Source organism: Ambystoma mexicanum, chromosome 8, assembly GCF_040938575.1.
Source record: "Ambystoma mexicanum isolate Mex_15411 chromosome 8, UKY_AmexF1_1, whole genome shotgun sequence".
In the NCBI taxonomy this organism is placed as follows: Eukaryota; Metazoa; Chordata; class Amphibia; order Caudata; family Ambystomatidae; genus Ambystoma; species Ambystoma mexicanum.
Window position 1 is genome coordinate 1,282,361,564 of NC_090929.1, and position 23,821 is coordinate 1,282,385,384.

The window sequence follows — 23,821 nt, forward strand, 5'->3', positions numbered from 1 at the left end:
GCATAACACTGAAGGTGCCAATTCATGTTCATTCTCCTCCCAATTTTATTGTACCTTCCAATCGTGTTCAGGGCCATGCACCTGTCTACCATGGCCTCTAATGAAGTTAGCAATCACCCAGTGCCCATTAATTATGATCTTAACATCATGCCCAGGACTCCTAGCATTTCTCTATCCATGTCACTGAGACTACCATCTTCTGGTAGCATATTACCCTCCACATTCCTACCATCCTGCCTTCAAGCAGCACCCACACCCTTGCTCACCACACCATCTACGCTAAGCAATTCCAATCTCATCACATCAGCCAAATGGATCAAACAATTTGCCACAAGACCTACACCCAACCAACCATGCTCAATGAAAATTAGGAATTTAAGACCAGGCTCCAGATTCTCACCAGCTCACTCCTCACCTAACTCCAAAAACACTACCAAAGCAGCTGTCACCACAGAAAATATAGTTAACAACATTACCTCGCCTACTGAAAACACCTCCCACACAAAAAGTATTCCGATTAATACTACCACTTCAATCAAGTGCGCACTCCTTAATGCCAGATCCTTGTCAGCTCACGCATTAGATATTGCCGACATCATAACATCACATGACCTTGACTTTTTAGCAATCACAGAGACTTGGCTTCATGCTGCGTCAGGGCCTTCTCTTGCTCTTGCCATCACAGATGAGTACTCCATCATCCGTCTTGACAGAGAATCTAATCAAGTGAAAGGTGGGAGTGTTGCCTTTATTGCTAAAACTACTTTAGGCCTTAGGCACATTCTTAATCAAACTATACCCTGAGCAGAAATACTGTCCATTAGCCCTCCTATATCGGCATCCCGAACGATCACCATCCACCTCATATATAGACCCCCTGGGCCTCTATCTACCTTTGAAGAAGACGTTACTCTCCTCCTAACTGCCAACACTAAGCCAGGATCTCAAATCATCTTAATGGGTGATCTGAACCTAGGCTTTCTGGACCCGAAAGATCTTAAGGAACAAGCCCTCGCTAATACTGTCTCAGAATTAGGCTTCTACATCGCATCACTGAACCTACACATAACAAAGGAAGGCCGCTAGAGTGGATGGCCAACCTCAATTGCGACATAAATATCCTCTCCAACACACCCTGTGCCTGGTCGGACCATCGCCTTATCTCATTTACCATAAAGGAAGACAACCAGCTTAACCTTCAGAACCTTTCGCCACCTGTATGTACTAGGAATAATCGCAACATAATAGTCGCGAAACTACTACCCCTGCTACAGCCTATCATCATCACCACTACGACAAACACAGTGATCCCACTATCTTAGTTGACTTATACAACCACACCCTACACACCGCCATTAATACAATAGCACTGTTAAAACTGTGCAAAGCCAAACCTCACTCGTACTTAAACTCGTGGTTCACGCCACACCTTAGATCTATGCGCAAACTAAAAAGAAATGCAGAAGTTCTCTGGAAGAGTCTTCCGTCAGCCCTCAACAAAGACAAATTCCTAATAGCATCTCTCAACTACAAAGAGGCTATTCTCCAGTCCAAAAAGACACTCACAACGACTGTACCACCAAAGCCAAATCTAGTACCAAAGAACTTTTCAATATACTTAGAGAACTGGAATCTCTGGCTTCACCACCGGATACCTGCACTAAAGATACCACCTGGTGCACCAATATTTATAAAGCATTATTGGATAAAATAACGATGCTAAAAAGTAAAATAGAATTAAAAAAGTTAGTTTCTCTGCTACCACATCCCAACAGACCCCATAAGTTGAACACCCAAATACCTTCAAATTATTGAACTTCTCTCCTCTCTCTATCAAAGAGGTCGAAGACATAATCACCAAACTAAAGCCTTCAAAATGCCACAGAGACATATGCTCCGCTCCCATCATCAAAGAAGCAGCCAAGAAACTGGCGCCATTCATCACCTCCCTAATCAACACTTCATTTGAAACAAGCACAGTACCCAGCAACCTAAAAGATGCTTGGGTACTTCCCCTACTAAAAAAGCACACTCGAGACCCAAACATCCCCACTAATTGTAGAGCAATCACTACGGAAACTTTTCTACTGACAATTGTGGACCAAGCAACTTACCTGCAGATTCAACAACATCTAGAAATAAACACCCTTCTCGCTCTGAGGCAATCAGGCTTCAGACCCAAACACGGGACAGAAACGGCCCTGATTGACTTTAAGACACAAATCGAAGATCTAAAAGACAAAGGCAAACTCGCCCTCCTCCTCTTATTAGACTTGTCGGCTGCATTCGACTTAGTAAATCACAAAGTCCTTTGCAATCATCCAACCACAGCAGCATACTTCTCCGATAAAGCTGATGCATGGATCCAGTAATTCCTTGACAATAGATCAATGAGGATCTTTGCACCCTCGACCTCTGCCAAACCAGCACCAGTCACCTGCAGAGTCTGCCAAGGATCCTGCGTGTTTCCAACTTTATATAATGTGTTCACAAAGCCTCTGTTTGATGACCTTGACTATTTGGGTGTCACCTACACTAATTATGATGATGACACCCAAATACTCATGCCTATAACCGGAGACTATGCAACTGACACCAAAGCCCTTAATGACATCCACCTCATCATACAAGCATGGATGGCTAAGCATGGACTCTGTCTAAACGATAAGACAGAGTTACTCCCCCTTGTTTCCCAAACAAAACTCAATAGATTAGATGGACAGTTTAATGCCTTGAACATCGACGGTAATATCATTAAGGTCTCTAAGGACGTGAAAACATTAGGCATCTACATTGACTCCGCTTTAACCCTAACAAGACAAATCAATGCGATAGCGTCCTCCACGGCGTACACCTTCAAATTAATTATTGCTTGCAGACCGTTCTTAACCACTACCAATTGCATATTCATAGCCAGAGTACTAGTCCTATCAAAAATTGACTATTGCAATGCGCTCTACCTAGGAACCAACCAACGGAACATAAAAAAGATGCAAGTAATTCAATACAATGCCATTAGATCAACGCTTAACATCCCGAGATCTCAACACATCTCTGAATCTCGACGCAACCGGAATTGGCTATCTGTCAATCAAAGGATTGCATTCAAAACCCTGTCACTCACGCATAAGTGCCTCGTGATTCTTGCGCTTAGATACTTGATCAACCTTTTCTTACGCAACATCTCAGATCGCCCCACTGGATCTGCAGAGGCACACTGCCTCAAGATCCCTAGGTTCAAACTACGGGAGGCAGGAGGTAGCAGCTTACCTGTACTAGCAGCTAAACTGTGGAATACTCTACCCATAACTCTAACAACAGAACCCACCTACCATATATTCAGGAAAAATGTAAAAATGTGGCTTTTCGCACATGAGACTTAGACATTGTTCTCTCCATCTGCCTATTTGCCTGCACTCCTTGTTGCACTTCACTGTACTCAGTGTAACTTACTAATCTGTATGTAACTACATAACATATGCCTATGTAAGAAATGTGCCCAGATGCCTCAGGGCTTGGTGCGCTCTACAAATAAACAAAATACAAATACAAATACAAATAAATGTGCATTTCCTCCATACAATCTTGAAATGTCTGGTGCTTGAATTAATGAAATAAAGTCTGATGTTGAAACATATTTTCTGAACGAAATGACTGGTTAAGCTGTAAAATGACTGTGGAAATCAAGAGAATAATACTAAATAAAACCCAATAAATGTACCAAAGCAAAACAATTTGGGGTAATCCCCAAAGGATGATAGACTTCAAAACCAAGACTGAAAATGGACAGACAACCAGTCCTCTCAGAGGCACTGCCCAGTTAGCAGATGTCCTCTGAAGATGACATCTGTATACATAATTGGGTGTCATCCTCATAATGGTGGATGGCAAGGCCTGCTTTCTCCATCAAACCACCCAGAAGATGTGTGTAGATGTTAAATAACATGGGTGACAACATAGACGACCCCTGTGGCACACAATTCCACATGGGAATGGGGGTGGATCTGGAAAGGCCATCCTAGGCCCGTTCGGAACATCCATCCAAAATCATGAAAGCTACCTCACAGCCCAACCACCAGTTCTCAGAGAGGAAGATATATGGTCCTGGTATCAAAAGCCACAGAGAGAGATATGAGAACAAGCAAAAAGGACTTTCCTTGGGCCAGTATGCCCATAGCAGCATTGGCAACTTTATAAAGTGGTGGGAATACTTCTTATGTCAAGGCAACATTTAATAGATTAAGCCAGAGAGGCACAATAGCATTGGCAGAGGTTTGAATCACATGGGCGGGAAACAGATTGTCATTTTAAGGTCTGGGTTTCCATCAGTTTATAACACTGATGATCAGATAAAAGAGAAATTCATCCCACAAATGCATCTTGTAATTACAGGATTGAACCTGCACAGCTGAGTTTCCAATAAATACATCTATCTGAGTTACCTTCTCTGTACAAAAAGAAAGTTGTGACTGAAAATTGAGATCGAATCATTGCTTAACATTTCGAAAAAGCTTGTGCAGGAGATTAGTTGCAGAAGCAATTTAATTTTGAATATAAGGAGATTTTGTTTCCTTTTATACGTTCATACATGGATTTGTACATTTATAAAAGATCTAATAGTATATTTGTGAACATTCCTTTTTCATTCATTTGTGGGCAAGGGCTGTTCTTAACACATATCTGTATGTTGACAAGTGTGGGGGTGAGATGGGAGTTGGGGGTATGACAGGACTCAACAACCAGAAATAGGGGGTTACGGATTACCGAAATGGGGGGTTTAGCTCAGAAAGTGTTTTAATTGGGTATGAAGACTTTATTGCACAAAATATTGCAAATGGCTGTGGGTATTCTCTGCTCATTAGGGGGGCAGGCATGGCAAAACAGATTGCAAGTGGACACCTACACCTTTGCATGCTTCAGTGTGATGTGAGTACATGCACTTTGGGTACTCACACTCATGCCTGTGGTCGATATACCACACAGCTTCTCAATAATATCTGAAGTGCCATAGGATGTTTGCACAAGATCCCAGGAATAAACCTGAACATGTGAAGGTATCTAATTTCATGAAATAATCATATTTCCAAGTCTTTTTGTTTTCAAAGTCGGAGACTTTCTCTTGTAGAGTGTAGCTCTGTTTGCATGAACTCCAGATCACTAAAACCTAAAACTGAGATAATCATCTGAAATTGAAGACTTAGTACTGATCTCCCAAAGATAACATATTGAATGTATTCATCTGATTCATGAATTGTTGTACTCCAATAAAGATAGGTATCTGGATTGGCCTTCTTATGGCCAAGAACAAAGACACAGCAATGCAAGATATATTATCATGGAAGTTTAACAGAAAATTACTAAATAAAAATTGCATGATGTTCATAAGCATAGTTAGCAAGATTTTAAAAAATGCCTTTATATAATTTACCAAAGTGATGACTACTTTGCTGTATTTGAGTGATTTTTATGTTTTACTGTTGCTATTATTACATCTCATGCAAAATAAATCATGCTTATATGTCTGCGACATATTAGGATAGCTTAAGTTCAATAAAGAAAAAACATGATATTACCTTTTCTGTAATACATTCTTGATCTTCAAATTCTGGAGGCACACAAAATGTATCATTGCTTCCTAGAAGAACACACAGGAAACATTGTGAAATATTGTTTTCATACATAAAATCATGTAAGCAAATTGTTATGTTTAGAAATATCTTACTGTCGTCTTTAGGTGCAACAAAGAGGATTTCTCCATGCGAATCCATTATCACAGAGTCCAGACACAAATATGCTGCAAAATAAGAAAAATATAATTAGCTGGTATGTTGATATGGAGGGTAATAGCAATAACCTTGCCCACAGATGCAGTAATGATCCATTGGGAACCTGAGTAAGTGCACTGTCAACATGGGTTGCCATTGCAACATTGCATTGAAATGTAAGGAGAGATTGCATATTTAAGAACAAAACTGTGTGGGCTTTGGGCAATTGCTTTAGATGGTGTGGCCGTAACATGTCAAGAAACCCTTTAGCAAACATGCTTGTATAATGCGTAGCTGGATACATTTGGTTGGATGTTGATACAAGTTTATGTTGATAAGAGCAAGTCATATTTTGGGATCTTAACATTACAGCAATGTTTAAAAACACATCAAGCTGGGAAACCATGCAAAGAAGGAGAAAAAGATACATTCCCTTGTTAAGGTTTCAGGTTTCTCTAGAGAATTACCACTTTTGGATTTTCTTGCTACACAATGATGCCACCAGTTTGGAGGATAGGTTAAAATACTAGCGATAATCAAATGGCTCTCTCAAAAAAGTGTGGTGTGAAAAGGAACCAAGCTTCTCACTGGTTGCATTTCTAATGCCAAACCAAAAACACATTATACAACTATGTTGGTAATGCAATAATGCCCACCTGAGATGATCTCTCAAACTGCCAATTCAAATTATATTAAATATGTAGCTGGTGGAAGTTGGTACCAAGCCACACCCCACTTTTGGATCACCCATGTTTTAAGTACCTATTATATAATCACATTTAGGTGCATGTTGGTATTGTTACACTAACATTTTGCCTGCTTTACGATCGCCTTTTAGCATTGTCATTGAAGGTTGTTAAATTTGAGGTTTTGATGTTCACTGGGAACCTGCTGGAGGATGAAGGCTGTGTACTAAACTCCCTCCCAAACATCCCCATCGTGGTTATGCATTTTGGGCCTCATTAAATGTTTTGTGGTATTTCCATTGGAAATACTGATAAACTTATTTACTGTTACGATCACTTGTTCTGGTGGTAAATCTACCAGATATCGATTGGTGATGGTGTTACTTCCCATTCATGGAGTTCATATGGCTCCATTGAAGATTTGGTGGATTTGCATGTCTAATTCATGTCTTATTCTGGTTATGGAAAATCAGCAATTTTGGGGGGGTGGGTTCCTTCACTTTACCTCAACGTTCAGAATTTGGCAGGGCATTTAAGTGACAGTAAAGTGGTGATAACAGATTTACTGTCACTTTAGAGCCACTTTTTACTGCACTGCCAAACCTTTAATTAGGACATTTGTTTTCCTCCCTTCCTATTGGCAGTGAAAAGAAACTCTCCACACACATAAACATACAGTTTTCTGTGGCTTTTGTTTCTTCAATTAAAGGGGAACATGAAACCTCCTAGAGAGGAAAAACAGTTTCACCGGCCAGAATGTTAGGCACATTATTACCAGATATACTCCCTAAGTTCTATAAGCTCTGGATATATGCATTTAATTGGACTGCGGGAGATCCAGGGAAAACAATCAACTCAAAATATAGGTAGCCAGGCTGCAATCTCTGCACTTATTTCATTATATGCACAGAACAATTAAATCATGATGATGACCATTAAAATAAAATAATGTGATATATTCATCAAATATATGAACAAGAATAACACCTGTGACCTGTACAAGCAGTGTCACATATGCGGAAACACGTGTACAATTTAGCACACTAAATATTTCCAATCCCGTGTCTGTCTTTTGTGCAGTGAGGATAAAACCTAAACCAAACGTAAGCACCTTTATTCCAATGTTTCTAGAGCACTTCTGTGAGTTGATATTCTCACTCTACCGTCATCCAGAGGTGTCTTGGGGTGAATGTAACAGTTGCAGGAGATTTCGTGCTAGGAGACTGTGGGAGGTTCTGGGATTCATCAGTTGGGAGAAGAGAGACTTATATCATCATGGTAAGAAACCAACCTTGTGCTACTAGAATACTCACTACCAGGTGGGATCGAAGGTGGTGGACTAGCCCTTTATAAGATTGCTTTCTCCTTGAATGTGAATATGGCATATCTGCAAGGATGGTAGGAGAGAAGGCATGGCTAAAAGCAGCAAGACCAATCACTGATTGGAGAAAGGGGAGAAACAACATAACAGTCACAACTTAGATTTGGATGTAGGGAAGGATGGGCACAGAGTACAGATACATGATTTTCTGCTCAATATACAGTCTTCTTTAGGACTTGGAAGACAACAAATTGTTGAACCTGCTCTCACTGAAAACAATCTCACTGAAGAACTGCTCTCTTACTAAATAAGACCAGAGGCTGAAGGAAACCTCCTAAGTATCTTGTCTTTTAGATAAAGCCAAGTGACTGAAGAAAGCCTCTGAAGATCAGTACCTTACTGACAAAGCAAAGAGGTCAGAGAAAGCTTCTAGATGATGTTGCCTTCCTGAAAAAATGAAGCTGTAAGGGAAGGACTCGAAAGAATGCTTTCTTATTGTTAAAGCTACTGGGTTGGAGAAAAGGTCTGGAGAATATTGTCTTATAGACAGTGTTGAGAGGTTTTACAAAGCCCCTGAAGAATGGTGTTATACTGACAAACCCAAAACTTTTATGAAACACAAAAGGTTGGTACAAAGCTTCTAAACAATGCTATCTTGTAGACAAAGCCATGAAGTTGGTGAGAGCCACTAAAGGACATTGGGCCTCATTACGACCCAGGCGGTAAGTTACCGCCTAGGTCGTACCCTTACCACCATGGTGTAAACTATGTTTACACCATGGTGGATGGCGGATTTACCGCCATATTCCAAGGTGAGTGGGGCGGTAAATCCCCATTTCCCATTTTACCCTTCCCCATTCCCATTTTTGCCCCATAGGGCATAATGGGAGTGGGGAAGGCGCTAATTGCGCCACCGTAAATTACGGTGGCGTAATTAGCACCATGGTCCCTTAGCGCCATGGATTTTAACGCCTGCAAAAAGCAGGCGTTAAAATCATCATGGCGCTAAGGGACCTTGTAATCAGGCATTAAGGGTTGGCGCCGTTTACGGCGCTGTTGACTCCTTAACGCCTGACTCGTAATGAGGCCCATTGCCTTTATGAAAAATGACAAAGAAAAGAGGTCAGTGCAAGCCTCTGAAGAATGTTGCATATTGAAAAAGACAGGAGGTGGCAGAAAGTCTCTGAACAGCAAAGCCGAGGGCCTATAGATATCCCCTGAAGAACATTGTTTATTTCCAAATTCAAGAGGTTATTGAAAACCTCCAAAGAACGGTGCCTTTTTAGAAAGCCTGGACTTTACAGAAAGCCTCTGAAGAATGTTATTTTACTAACAACGTTAGGAGGTTGATGAAAGCCTCTAAAGATAGTAGCCTTACTGACAAAACCAAGAGTATGCTGAAATACTTTAAGAAGAGAGTATTATTATTATTATTATTATTATTATTATTATTATTATTATTATTATTATTATTATTATTATTATTCAGACAAGAGGTTGAAACCCCTCTTACAGTCTCTTTGCTGGCTAATGAAACAAGAATGTACTAACAGACTAAAAGATGACATGACATTTGATAATAAAAGAAAAGAAAACCCAAACTTTACTGCTCAGTTACATTCTTAATGGTGTTTCGACACACAGCACAAATTGATACTTGCCTCAAAGCTGATGATTATGTGTTGTATGCACCTGCTTCTCCACTAATGTATCTTTTGAAACTTAACATTAACAATTTGCATGAGATCAGATTAAAAGAAGAACTTGGACCATTTAATACCAATCCTCCTTTTCTTGTACCCAATGAAGTTACATTTCTGAAAAGAAATGGTGCCTTCTTTATCTCTGGTGCTTCCAATCATGCAGCAGACCAACTGTAGCACATATTAACACACACAGAAATGCAAGAATCATGCCCTACCATTAACATTTAAGTGCTTTACAGTGTTTTTAAGCTAGCCTTGGATATTAGCCACAGCACCAACATGCACCATGTCATCGATGAACCAAAGGGTGCATGCTTGACCACTGGCCATGTGACACAAAATTAGGTGTCAGACCAGCAAATTAGCAAATTATAGGGAGGTATCCTTGATATTAGTTATCATTTCACCCAGAAAAATACATATGTGGCTTTGATCAAATATGGATGGATGTGAATAGAGATGAACTCCTGTACTCCAGGGGCTGTAAACAAATATTGTATGCCCTTTTTATTGGGCACATACACACCTCTGCAAAATCTTGCACACAAGTTAGATTTGCTGCACACTATGTACTAACTCCTGGTGCCCCAATGGTAGCTCCTGCCTAACAGGTGATGCACAATACTGAGTAGCTGCTTTTTGCTCCTGGTCAACAATTCATAATTTTGAGCCATGCCCTATATATCATATTTCTAAAATTGTTAATAACAATATTTTGTTCAGAAATGTGAATAAATGTGTTGACATTTTATTTTGTCTATTCTTTATCAATCAGGCCGAATATTTAAAAAGGTTTTCAATATTTGAAAAAATATATATTTTGGTTTCTGCAGGGGAGCCCAAGTCTCCAGCATAATATGCACTTATGCATTAATAAGATGGATGAGCGGTCTTCAGGAGATGCCACAAAGTAAATCTAATAGACCACTGAGAAACTCCCTCTGGATTACAGGGCGGCTGACTGCCACCGTGATCCTAATATGCAACTCCGCCTAGAATAACTAGAGCTAGCTAAAGGTAGGAAGACATAACAGTGTTTAACAATGTAGCATGAGTATTCATGGTCATGTAAGTATTGGTATTTGAGATTTGAAAATGCAAACCTAGGTAGAATGGACTGCAGTAAAGGTGGGGAAATTGGTGAATGATAGTGATCAATGCAGAGTGGGTAAGGAAACCTTTAGCTGGGGTAGCCCCCCAGGGAATGGAGGATGATTTCATCTAATTATGAGCATAGAAGAGAGTGGATAAGTACTGACGGGAGGACAATATCTGTGCTGAATGAGGTATAGAGATGAGATGAGTCCATAATTACAATCACAGACCATGTAGTTCCATCAGAAAGAAAGTAACTTGAAGGCTTAATGAGTCTGTGAAAAGGAACATTGTTAAACTAATTTGACTTATGTACTAGTAATATAATTTACACAGGGGATGTAGTTGACTTGGTAAACACTACCTGACTGTGGATAATGTGGAATGGCTCACGCAAGGGTTAAGGGAACACAGAAGGATTGGATAAGGGTAGCAAACCATAATCGAAAATGATGGGGCCTGGTCTACCCATTGAGCAAAATGGACATTCTTATGGGAGCTCCCAGGTGGTTTGCACTTACCCTGGCCATCTCCATTCCATCCACAGCAGTCATCCAACACGAATCATGCCACAACTCTGATCATGAAGAGATCCTGAAGGAGTTAATATACATTCTTGCCCCCACTCTGCTGGAAACCTGAGAGAATGCAGAGCATATGGCCTCATCCCCCCATTGAGAGTTGCAATGATCCTTCAGAGTTGGCAGTGATTGAAAGAACATAAGCCTCTGTGTTGTGTCAATGAGGGTTGCTGAATGAAGTAGTACTTTGTGCTGTCAGGAGGAGATACTGTTTTCTGGGGACCCATACTGCCACAAACAACTGTCCTGGTTAATAATCCTGATGTCTGGGCTCCTTACGTGATGCTTCTAATGCCACTGGAAAAATGTGTGGTACTATATGTTCTGATCCAGTGGAACACTGCTATTAGCATCCCCAAAACCAGACTAGTTTTGTCATTTTGATTTCCTATAGGAGGTTACCGAACCCCAGGTCGAGGGTGTTGGGGGAGTTGGTGAAGCTGAAAATCCCCCTGTCCATGATGAAACTGGCCAGGTTTTGAGAGACTTTTCTCTGACTCCACCTGCATGCATACAGGCCTTCATCTTATGGGTGGAGAGCAGAATCCTCGATGGTAATAACTAACTAACTTCAATGGGGTCTAACAGCAGGGGTCACCATCAATGAAGCCAGTTCAGAAAGCGGTTGTCCCAATTACCACTATAATCATCATTTGTGACATTTTCCATTTTATGGCAGGTAACCTGAACTGAACACCAACCACTTTGAATTTCTTAACCTGGAGTCACATCTAAGAGAGTGAATGATTTGGTGCATTTGGTCTATTTGCATCAGAGATGTTTTCCTTGAGAGGAGAGGCCCATGCTTGCAGATGTATGCAGGAAGACATTTTGTTGTTTTTTATTCTGCTTCAAGCAACAAATATTACTTGTGCAATTTCCAGGAAGCATCTGGCACTCCTGTAGGGGAACTTGCCTCATTTGAGAAATAGATACTACTTCTCACTGAGCAAGGCTTGTCTTAAAGGGAGAAGCAGTTATTTGCAGAACTTTCCAAGCAAACACTTCCGCATACCCTGATTTACAGTACCAATACCAGACCTGGAAGCAGCACAGTAAAGATTGAAGTTTACAGGATACTCTGTCTTTCACCCCATATTAATGAAAACACTTTCATAGCCTAGACACGGGCTCAAGCAATGCTGCATACAAATTATTCTGCAAAATGCACACAGGATGGGGATTTTCTCTTCACTTAAAGCAACATCTTGGCATTTGCCTAATCCCGATGACAAGCTTACCACTCTTAAACACAAAATGGGCATTGTAGAATTACATCTGGACTGAAAGACTGATACTGAGTGAGTTCCAAACAATGTCATAATCCAAACGCTGGTAAAGAAGGAATGTGTCCTGGAATATAGCTGGATGACATTGAACATATGGAAGATAATTCCAACTAGGATCCCAAAATATAGTCATGATAAACTGGAGGATGTTGCATCAAAATCTTTTTTAAAAAAAGCTATCAATGTTATTTTAAAAGATGATGGGGCATTTAAGTCAATTTTGAGAGAGGTCACAGGCGAGACAATACCAACAGAGGACCATGTGCGATAATCAAAAGGTTTTACAACTGTTGATCACCAAAATACCCTTTAATAAAAAGAAGGGTGCTAAATTCTTCTACTTTGAATTTACTGGCGCCTTCTGCGATCGCTCCTCCTTTACCCTGCAGGGAAAATCAAACTAGTATGAACATGTTTTACTAATTGGTTCTAGGAGAGGAACGCTTATTACTGATGCAGTTTCCCCTTCTCGATTAGTGGCGTTTCAAGGGACAACATGCTACCTGATTCGCCTAGTGGAAATCAAAGCAGCAACTAAAACTAGGAGGAAGCATTAGCTGCCCAGCAACAGAGGGACTCTAAACAATGTTATGATCGGTCTACCCCTTTCAGCCACTGTTAGTACTCTAACATCAGCAACAATTAATATAAGGATTTAGGCACTACTTACCTGCTGGCAGCAAACCGTGAGTCCATGTGATATTCTTCAATCCAAATTTGGACTTCCTCGTTCAAACAGTGCTAGCATTATACTATTTGACTACTGCTGACTGATTCTGCTGTTATTTTCAGGGACGTCATTTCACCAAAATTCCAGGGGTATTGGAAGTGACATCACATGACCATTCACCTCTGATGACATTACAGGAAGTGATGCCATTTGACAATGCCACCAAGTGACATCACAGGAAGTGATGGCATATGACCTTTCATCCGTTGACAAAACAGGAAGCTGCATTTCATAGCATTGTTCCTCAGTACACCAAGAAAAATATGATTCCAATATCACTGTAATACGATATACATTTCCTACAAGAATAGATCACCATATGTAGCATTAATATAGTGATATAATTTGGGGGTGTATATAGGCCCATATTACAAAATTACTGTGAATGTAAGTAGACATCCAACACAACAACATGGACTATTGTACTTCACTCGGACTAAACTGTAAACAGGCAGAGCATCAAAGAGGCATACGCCCCAAAGGGCAGGCATCCGGTGCCTGTCCAGTGTCTGGCCACAGACTGGAACCAACAATTGACCCACACAAGTCCAACTAGAAGAATTATGGCCTGGAGGATTGCCCAGAGCGTGCCTGTTGTTATGAATGATTTGAAACATTCCAGCCATCACCTTTCTGTTTTGCCTATTTGGTTAGTAACACCCAGTTTTCTTTTTGTTAGATGGGAGATAGAGAGGAAGGGTGTGTTGCAGGTCAAAGTAATTGCAGTTGTTTTTAAAAAAAATGTAAAATGTGAACAGCAGCAGCCGCTCTATGAGATCAGCCCTAGAAAAGGCTGCTTTTATTATTTCTATGGTCCTTTATATCTTGCTTAATGCCAGCCTCCAGCTTCCAAGCACTGGAACAGGAACTGAACCCATGTTGCACTGCATCCTCTTGTTCCCAAAGCAAGTGTGTTGCCCCTGAGCTATCCGTCCAAAAGTATTTGTTTTGCTTGAGGAAGCAACAGATGGTTTATTTCAAAGGCGGAAGACAACTTCATGTAAATTACTTCTATGACCTTGCATCTATCTACAGTGTGTATGTGATGCAGGTCTGGCAGATCTGGGTCAGGTCACACATTGCCCAAGCAGGATTGGTGGCAGAAGCCATTGTAGCACACCCCTCTCATCACTGTGCCAGTGTCTCACTGGATGTGCAAGCAGACAATGAGAAACATTGATGAGATTGCGTTCATGATGTGCTGTCACTGAGTACCGCATATTCCCAGCTAGCTAGACCGAGCCCCATAGCCTGCCTGTTGCTACAGTACTGGGTATGAGCTGCACAGACAGCCCCGCATCTGAACCCAACCATTCAAGAATTCTTCACTAATGGACTGCCATTCTGTTAGTGATGGCACCTTAATGGTTTTTCCTGCATGCCTGCTATTTCTCCAGCTAACGCAATCGAGATTCCAGGCAAAAAATAATCTGTGACACAGCTGCATTTACAACTGCCTTTTTCAGGCACAGCACAGATATCTGCTCCTGGCACTGCCTCTTTGTCCAGTGGCCCAGGGGTAGCAAGGACAGGTCAGGAGGTAGCGGGGGCAAGGTGGGCAGGGTTAGTCCCTTGTTATTTTTAGCATTTATTTTGTTATAGACTTGTTTCCCTCCTAATAGATTAGTTGTTTGAACTCAAATCAGCAGGGCGCCTGATGAAGATTCCTGCTTTATCTCCTTCATGTTGGCATTGTTAGGTATGCTATCTTTTGAGCATGGTGTAAGTGATTTCAATCAGGCACAAACCCAAGTCTCGCCCAGCATGTAGTGCGCAGATGAAACCCTTATTTATTTTTATCTATAAGTTCAGTATTCTGAATGATATACCACTCATATCACGCCCTCCTCAAAATACCCCCCAGGTTACACTGAACCCTGAATCAGGCTAGTTGTAAAGGTAATTATTTGTTTATTTATTTAGAATTTAAAATCACAATATATTTTTAATAGGTAACAACAATCACCAATGGAGTGACAGGAACAATGAATAATATCTTGAATGCACTAGAAATGAAGTAATGAACACAAAAATAATGCAGCAAAGAAAATAATACTTCTGAGTTGGTTAGGAACAGATAGCACTATGGTTAGGGGTTCCCACTGCAACACCCCTCAACAAACAAATAGGCAATTTAAATAGATATGAGGAGAGAGCAGGTATTCAGGAATAATGCAGACCAAAGAGAATATCACTCCCACCTTCCCCCCTTAAACACAAGAGAAAAACAGATTTGACTTTTCAACTGTGAGCATGGCTTTGAAATTGGCTGAGCAAAAACACAAAATACGTTAAAAATGCTTAAATTATTATAAATTCCTACCGGAGCCTCTTTGAACAGATGCAAGCAAACACAAGCAATGATTTAATCAAAAGGAAACAGTTGGGATCTCAAAGGCCAAGTGGGAAATATTTTAAAGGTAATTTGCACGTGTAAAACTTTTCTAAATATCAATTTGCGGCAAAACTTTACTTATGCGATTTTTGATATAACGGGTCAATCGCAATACGATTTTGAGTTGTAGAGGTAGCTAAGGATGTTGGGTACAAGCGGGAGTTGAAATTTCGCTTCTACCTTAAAAACAGAGGGAGTTACAGAGGTTTTAGTGAGAGGTGTTTTTCGAAAATAAAGACACAAATCTGGACAAGGACTTCAGTTTAGAATCAGAAAATATGGCTTATGCTTTTACTCAAGGCTAGAGCGTTCAGGCTAGGCAACCAAGTCGGGACAAAGCAAGCTCTGAGACTGATTCATGACTTCAGCAACAGATCCCCATCACCTTCCCCGGCGGCACCAGTCCAAACACTCACAGTGGGATTTATGGATCAGAGTTACACAAATAAAGATGACTATGAAAATGGTGCTTTAGCAACTAGACAGAATAAGATAGCACTAAAGATTTTGACACTGTTACTGACTGGGAAAGCAGGGATAGTTCAGAGATCAGAATGGAACAAGGTAATGCAAGGTATACATAGTTTTCTAGCATCCTATTAATACTCACAATCCACTGGGATTTAAGATTTTTGACAGTCACGGTTCTGGTCAATGGATTGGATCTATCAAGGAAAGACAGCACATCAGGCCTGGGACTGGATCAGCTAGGCCAGTCATCGGAACTGCACAGGATCTGCCCTTCTTGTTTCTGGGTAGTTCAAATCAGCGGGGTGGCGAGTTCATCAGGCAAGCATTATGGTAGCAAGCCAGATAGTTTCAGTATGTTAGTTTCAGGATGCTTTCTCACACCACAGCGCTTCACTGGGTTGTAAGGATTATTTTGAGGATTGAGGCCTAACTGAACATGATTCAGCTACTGCTTGGCCTGGTCCTTGGCATCTGGATCTGGAAGGATGTTGAATGCAGCAAATGGTCTACCTTTTGTCTCTCCCTGGAGCTCAAGGAGTAGCCCCCACCTTTGGGAACCTTCACATGTCCATTTCCTGGCCTGGAGAATTTGCCATTGTTCAGTCTATGGCTGCAGGCAAAAGTGTGTCCTACCCCAAAATTATCATATGTCAGTGAGTATCTGCTGAGAGGAATGCCCTCCCATTGGGTGGAAAAACCTGTTTTTCAACTTCTGGCAGGCCCAGCTAGCCTAATGTATTCTTGATTTCTTGACTTAAAATCTAGCAGAAAACAAAGTTGTTGCATCAAATGACATAAATAAATTACTTTCTTAGATTTAAACCTGTGGGATCAAAAACAACTGAAATATGTGTTTCTTTCAGCAACAATCCTTTTATATTTGCTAATCCGGCAGACTTTCAGTTTAAATATCTTTAAAGTTTAATCAGGAGAGCCCATTTGACAGGAACTGTCATTCACAGGTAGGCCAGTGTGCTGCACTCAGATTTTTGACAGGAACTGTCATTCACAGGCAATCCAGTTTTACTGAAAAATGTTTTGTTCTTAACCTTTCAGGACTTTGTACATTCAGAGTGCTTCATTAGGTTAAATGAATTTTAGCGCCAGGCAAGATTTTGAGTGTTGGTAAGTGTTGTGTACAGGCATTTTGGAGTTTTAGCAGCAAAGTAAATGTCATTTACAGGCAAATTCTGGAGTTTCACTTGCAAAGCGCTGCTTTTCCCTCTGCACTCTATGTTTGCTTGTCATGGAGCCCACTGGCACTTTTTTCTGCAGTGTGTGCTCTATTCCATCACACATGCATCATGTGTGGCAAGTTGTGCAGCCATCTTTTTGTGTGTTGAAAAATGCGGTTTTGGAGGTTTTGGCACGCACAAAGTTATGCCGCCATTTTTGATGTTTCTTGCACCATAGATAGCAGAGCGATGCCGCATAGTATAGCAGAGTGGGTCAATACATCCCACTGTGGAAAACAAACATTGTTGGGTGAACAATAGTTTTTTTTTTCAGCCACTATCCACCACTTTCCCCACATATTCTAGGACTGGAATTTGTTTATATAATTGCATCAGTCCTAAAATATGTTGGGAAGGGTGTTTAGTGGGTTAAAACAAATATGGTTCAGCAAGCGGTGTTTGTTTCCAGCCCTCAACAGACATAGGTCTGATTTTTCAGGTCTCTATAAAGCAACATTCTATTGGGGGTGCCCTGTCTGGGAGTATGAAATATCTGTTCTGTTTTTCCCAGAATTCACTCCATTGGATCAACAACACTTAAAAAAAAAAAGAACACTGTTGCATACATCAGTACTCCAGTTGGCAGATATGTTGTTTTTATCAGTTTTGGATTAAAGTTGCCACAGCCAACATTGTCAAAGTATTCGGTATATATGGGTTTCTGGATTGGTGTAACAATATATTGCAATTTGGCTCTATATTACCTTTCTGGTGTTGAAACATAACACATTATTTCTATCATAATGCTTTTGTTTTTGGCAGAGAAGTGAAAGGAGAGAAATAGTGTTGAGAATAAGTCCTTCTCCTTCATCACAGACCTGTGACAGAGTCCTTCTCATTCACCAGTCATTCATCACAACCCGTATTGTTCATCACAGTGCTTTGTTACAGTCCTTCTGTCTGTTTCATCAGTCCTTCTTCATTGTAGTCCGTATTCTTTGTCACAGTCCTTCCTCAATGTCTTTCTCCTTCATTACAGTCTTTCTACACAATCCTTCACCGTTGAAGCAATCCTGTTCTTCAACCCAGTCCTTCACATTTGTCATAGTCTCTACTTCTTGGGTACAGTCCTCATTCCTAATTGTAATTCTCCTTCATCAGAAACATTCTTCTTCACCACAGTTATTCATCACAGTTCTTCTGCTCTGTCTCAGTCAATCTCTATCACAGAGCTTTATCACATTTATTTTCCTCTATCACAGCCCTTCTCTATTGTTACAGTACCTCGTTACATTCTGTGTCCTTCATCACAGTCCATCATCTCATTCTTTCTTCTTTCTCGCAGTCCTTTTTCACCTCCATATTCATCACAGGCTTTCATCATAATACTTTTCCTCCAACACAGTCCTTCATCATATTGTTTCCGACTCCTTCATTACAGTCATCCAACTTACTGGTTCCCCTTCATCACAGACCTTCCCCTTTGTAACAGTTTGTTTTCTTCATCAGTCCTTCCTCATATTCCTTTTCCTTCTTCACAGTCCTTTTCCTATACAAGAGTCCCAATTCATTATAGTTTTTCAACTTCATCAGTCATTCCCCATCATCACAGACATTCTATTTTGGTAAGTTATTTGGCACAGTGCTTCAACATTGTTGCATTGCATTCACTTCATCAGTGCACAGCGGAGCATTTCTCCATCATCGGATTCCATCTCCTTCATCACAGTCCTTCTCCTTCAACAGTCATTCATCACAGTACTTATGCTTCACCACAGAATGCATTCTTTGTCACAGTCTTTCTTCATCAGAGTCATTCAACAGTACTTTTCTTTCATCACAGCCCTTAATTACCATTTCCTTCAATAGATTTCCTTCATCCAAGTCCTTCTTTATCGCAGTCTTTTGTCACAGATTTTGTCACAGTTCTTTATCATAGTTCTTCTCAATTGTCACAGTCTCCGTCCTTCTCCTACATGCCAGTTCTTGTTTGTCACAGTACTCCTTTGTCAGTCCATTCTTAATTTCCATAACCTTCATCACAGACTTCTCAGATCTTCACAGTCCACCTTCATCATTGCCCTTCATGAAAGTCCTTCCCCATATCACAGTACTTCTCTTTCATAATGGACCTTTGTCAGAGTCCTTCTCCTTTGTTGCAGCCCTTTATCACATTCCTTCAAATTTGTTCTAGTACTTCTTACTTAAAGTCTTATTTAATTGGCCTAGTCCTTCCCCTTTCATCACAGTCCCCCATCATCATATTCCTTTCACTACATCACAGCCTTTCTTCATCAGTCACAGTACATCAAAGCCCTTCTCCTTCATCACAGTGCTTCTCCTTTGTCATAGTCCTTGGTCACAGTCCTCCTTTATCAGTCTCCATTAACAGCAGGATATTCACTAGAGGGTATATTACCCTTGTATAACCAATGCTTTTGTCTTGTCGTGCTCTACAACCTGAAGGCCCTGATAATGAGAGACATGGCTTGGCTCAACTGTCTTGAGGGAGCCTTTTGGCATAAAATATTAAAGTTAGGACCTTAAATCTCAATGGAATTCCTGAGATTGATTTCTTTGGGCAGACAGGTAGACGAAAATGTGGGGAATTGTATTACCAGCATGTCCTCTCTTGAAAGTACTGGGGTCAAACTGTGGTAGAGAGTGTGTAAGCAGAGGCTGCAGTTTTGATGACCTGAACATGGCAACCTTTAAGAAAATAAATTGGTACCCGAGATTTAATATAAGTGGCGGTTATGAAGCACTAAAGGCATCCTTTAAGAGAAAATATGATCTATGGGACTGGCACAGCAATTACCATAACATAACCAAATTAAAGAATTAACAACATGTATCAAATGTGGTACACACATAAAAGCGGCCGCAGCAATATATGCTCCAGAGTCCGAATACAGCCGTTGAAATGCTGATTTTGCGATTATGCATAAACCAGCTGCCCCTGCTTAGCGTTCTTGCACCCTAATTGAAATTGGCCCCTGAAATGAGAGACTGTCGAATCTGCTAATTATTGCACTTCCCGAAGACTGTTAAATATGTGTTTACAGAGTGTGTGAAACTAGGATCCTTATATATGTGCACCTATGAAAGCCTAGTAAGTGACTATGACTCGATAAGGTCCACCAACTTTTGGAATTACAGTTTAAATCCTGCCTACATTGCACTCTACTGCGTATGTATGCAAATCGAAAAACAATGAAGTCTCTGAGCAACAGTATAGTGCAGATGGATATTAGCAACCGGAAGATAGACTGGAGAGGCCATATCGTTCAATTGCACACCGATATCGAAAAACATTGTTTGATCAGTATTTCGTCATTTTTTAAGGCAACATCAACATATTATTAAATATATTATATATTGCTACTCTACATTTTTATATATATATATATATATATATATATATATGAAGTAGAAAAGCAAACACGGACCGCAAGGTCGAGTTCCTTTAGAAGCTGCACTCCCTCCAATTAGTGAAATCCATTAATGTCCAGCAGCAAGTGCTCGCCGAAAATGTCCAGTAAATAGGAAAGCAAACCACTGCACAGCAAAAAATTCGCTTTAAAAAGGTTTCAAACTTTAATTCAAAGATTCATTTGCAGTAAAAAAGACGGCTTCCCAGTAGCAAGAGGAGGCTACCTGACACGTTTCGCCACACTCCTGTATATATATAGAGGAAATTATAGCAGATCTGCTGGAGGCTAGCATGGACCCCCGCCCCCCAAGATGGGACAGGATAGATTCCTTGTTTTATTTTATGCAGATGATGCGGTTTTGCTACCTACGTCAACCCCATGGCTAAAAAATTGCTAAGCAACTTTCATGAAAACATTTTATGAACTCAATTTGATCTTAAATGTTAGCTAAACGAAAGTTATGGTGTTTAAGCGTAAATTTGCCAAGCAATGTAGATTAGAAATTGAAGTGGATTATTTATTTATTCATTTATTGGATCAATTTACATTTTTATGTTAATTGGGTGCCAAGTTTAATGAAAATGGCCACCGGACCAGCCAAGTAGAGAAGGCTCGTATCATGTTGGGGAAATATGGTGGAGCAACACTATCCTTTTTCAAGAGCAATGGGAGAGGGACAGTCCACCTGGCTGTAGAGTTGTATGGAAAACAGGCTATTGCTGCTACTCTCTATGGCTCAGAGATATGGTGCAACTCAAACATCATCAGAAAAGGGTGGAAAATACATTAATGAAATGCCTGCAATTGTTCCCTCACTCCACCCCACAGTCTTTACACATCTGGAACTTGGTATATGCCCTATAGGCTACCTGATCTTCCTTGCCCCAATTTTGTATTGGGTAAGGTTCTGGAGTTCTAAGGTGCTGGGGAAGTATCAAGAAACCCTACAACATCTCCTGGGCCTCAAAGGGGGTAAAAGAATACCCTGGGTGGTTCATGTGAAAAAGATTTTGTTTGAATTGAATGAGTCCAGTTCGTGGGAGGAGCCCCATAACATGGATAAAGGGGCTTATAGAAGGATTAAGATTAAGCAGCATTGATTACTTCAAGGAATAAGTTGATGTCAGTTGAGGCTTTCACCGCCACTTTGTCACTTTGTTACCCCTCTTCCCCTTCCCCTTTGGCTGACTCTCATCATCCATTCTCCACTCTGCTATATCTGATACTATATCTGATACTCTTGATTTTCTTGCCCCTGTCAAGAGGATCCGCCTGAAGCCCAAAGCCAAGTGCAACTCCTGGTACGACTCAAACTTTGTCAACCTTAAATGCAAGTGCAGGTGGGCTGAGAGCAAACAGCATGCTTCATGTACATCCTCTGACAAACTGGCCTGTCGCCTTCTCCAAAGGCAATACCAGCTCTATGTCTGCACCAAGAAGAGAGCCCACATTCAAGCCCGCATCTCCGAGGCATCTAACAACTCGGCCAAACTTTTTAAAATCTGCTAGGAGCTGGCCAATCCTGCTGCAGTCTTTACCTCTCCTGTCCCCTCCACGGCCCTCTTCATGGCCCTTGCTTCTCACTTCATCTCTAAAACTCAGGACATCCTGTCCACTCTCTCTTCCTCTCCTCCTCCTCCCTCTACTCCCTGCACTTCCTCTGGCCCTTCTGCAGCCACCTCTCCTCTCTCCTTCTCTGCCTTTGCCCTGTTATCCCCAGATGAGGTTTCTAGACAAATCTGACCTATAAAAATCTCGTCAAAACAGGCTAACCCCAGTTCCTCCAAAACCAACAAGGACCACATCGACTCGCTGGCTCCTGCCCTGGCCAACTTCTGCAACCACTCCTTTTCCACTTGAGTCTTCCCTTCCCCCCTGAACCACTCCCTTGTGCACCCTCTTCTTAAAAAACCTTCTGCCGACCCATCCTGCCCGGCTAACTCTCGCCCAATCTCTATCACCCCTTTCCTGGGCAAACTCTTGGAAAAGCTGGCCATCTCCCAGCTCAATCTTCACACTGAATCTGTTGGTTGTCTCCATGATCATCAGTCTGGCTTCAGAGCTGCCAGAAGTACGGAAACTGCTCTCCTGAACATCCATGAAGACATGCTCTCCAACCTTGATTCAAACACCCCATGTGTCCTCATCTTACTTGATCTCTCCTCTGTCTTTGACACAGTCAACCATGTCATCCTGCTCAACCGTCTCTGTCTACCGTCTATCCCCCGGTTGGGCACAGCTTGTCGCCGAAGAAGTGTGGCAGCTTCGGAACAGGGGTTTCCTTCTTCCTGGTGTACTGCCTTTAGGCCGCCGACTTTATTGCGTCAGCGGCGCAATCCTTCTGTTGACTCTTACCCACTGCACTTAGCAGCTGACTGTGGAGTCTTGAGAGACTTGTCCTTGGCCTCAAGCCCAGGGATCGTATCTCTCAGGACTGAAATCTCTGCACTGGGTCCCAGTGGCTGTGAGGATTAAGTTCAAAACCCTCTGCATTGTCCACAAGACCTTCTGGGGCCTGGGGCCGAAATACCTTCAACTCTCTCTTACCAAATATCTTCTTTCTCCAGCTCTTCTCTCATCGGCCTCCAACTCCCTCAGAGTCAGTCGCTTTTCGAAGCAACAAGTTGGTGGTAGATCTCTCTCTTCGGCAGGGGCCTCCCTCTGGAAAAGCCTTCCTGCCTCCCTGAAACTTGAGGAGAACCATCTCCGGTTCCGTAAGCACCTCAAAACCTTCCTCTTTGCTTCTGCTTTCTCTCCCTCTCTACCCTGCTGAATTCCTGGCTGAAACTGCACTGGTCAAAACTACCTGGCCACCCTGTCTGATCTTGGGTGCTGGCACCGCCAGTTACACACCTGTACTGCCTCCCTGAAAACCCCTGCACTTAGCGACTGTTTTCTGTCTCCCTACAGTCCACCTACCAGCACTTATGGCTGCAATTACCTTGCACTTGCCACCATCTGGCTGTTTTATTATCTTATTTATTCTACTACCCCTTGTACTGCACTTTCCCCTCTCCTGTCCCCCCTTGCACTTTTCCCCTTTCCCCCTTCCTATGCACTTGCCCGATCTGAATGACACCAGGCCTAGTAAGATCGTTGTTTGTCGTCCCTTTTTGTTTCCCCCTCCCTTGTCTCGTCGCGCCTTAAAACATTTGTGTATAGGCGTGTTATAA

General features: G+C 41.5%; 1 protein-coding gene across 1 annotated transcript in view; it reads right to left on the reverse strand.

The window, feature by feature from the left end:
* Positions 1 to 23,821, reverse strand: part of KNDC1 (kinase non-catalytic C-lobe domain containing 1) — an 895,433-nt gene that overhangs the window by 609,662 nt on the left and 261,950 nt on the right. The window contains exons 8-9 of the mRNA XM_069611402.1: positions 5,723 to 5,794; positions 5,574 to 5,635 (exon numbers count right to left, since the gene is read on the reverse strand). Coding sequence (XP_069467503.1) covers positions 5,574 to 5,635; positions 5,723 to 5,794 — 134 coding nt within the window. The remainder of the gene's footprint in view (positions 1 to 5,573; positions 5,636 to 5,722; positions 5,795 to 23,821) is intronic.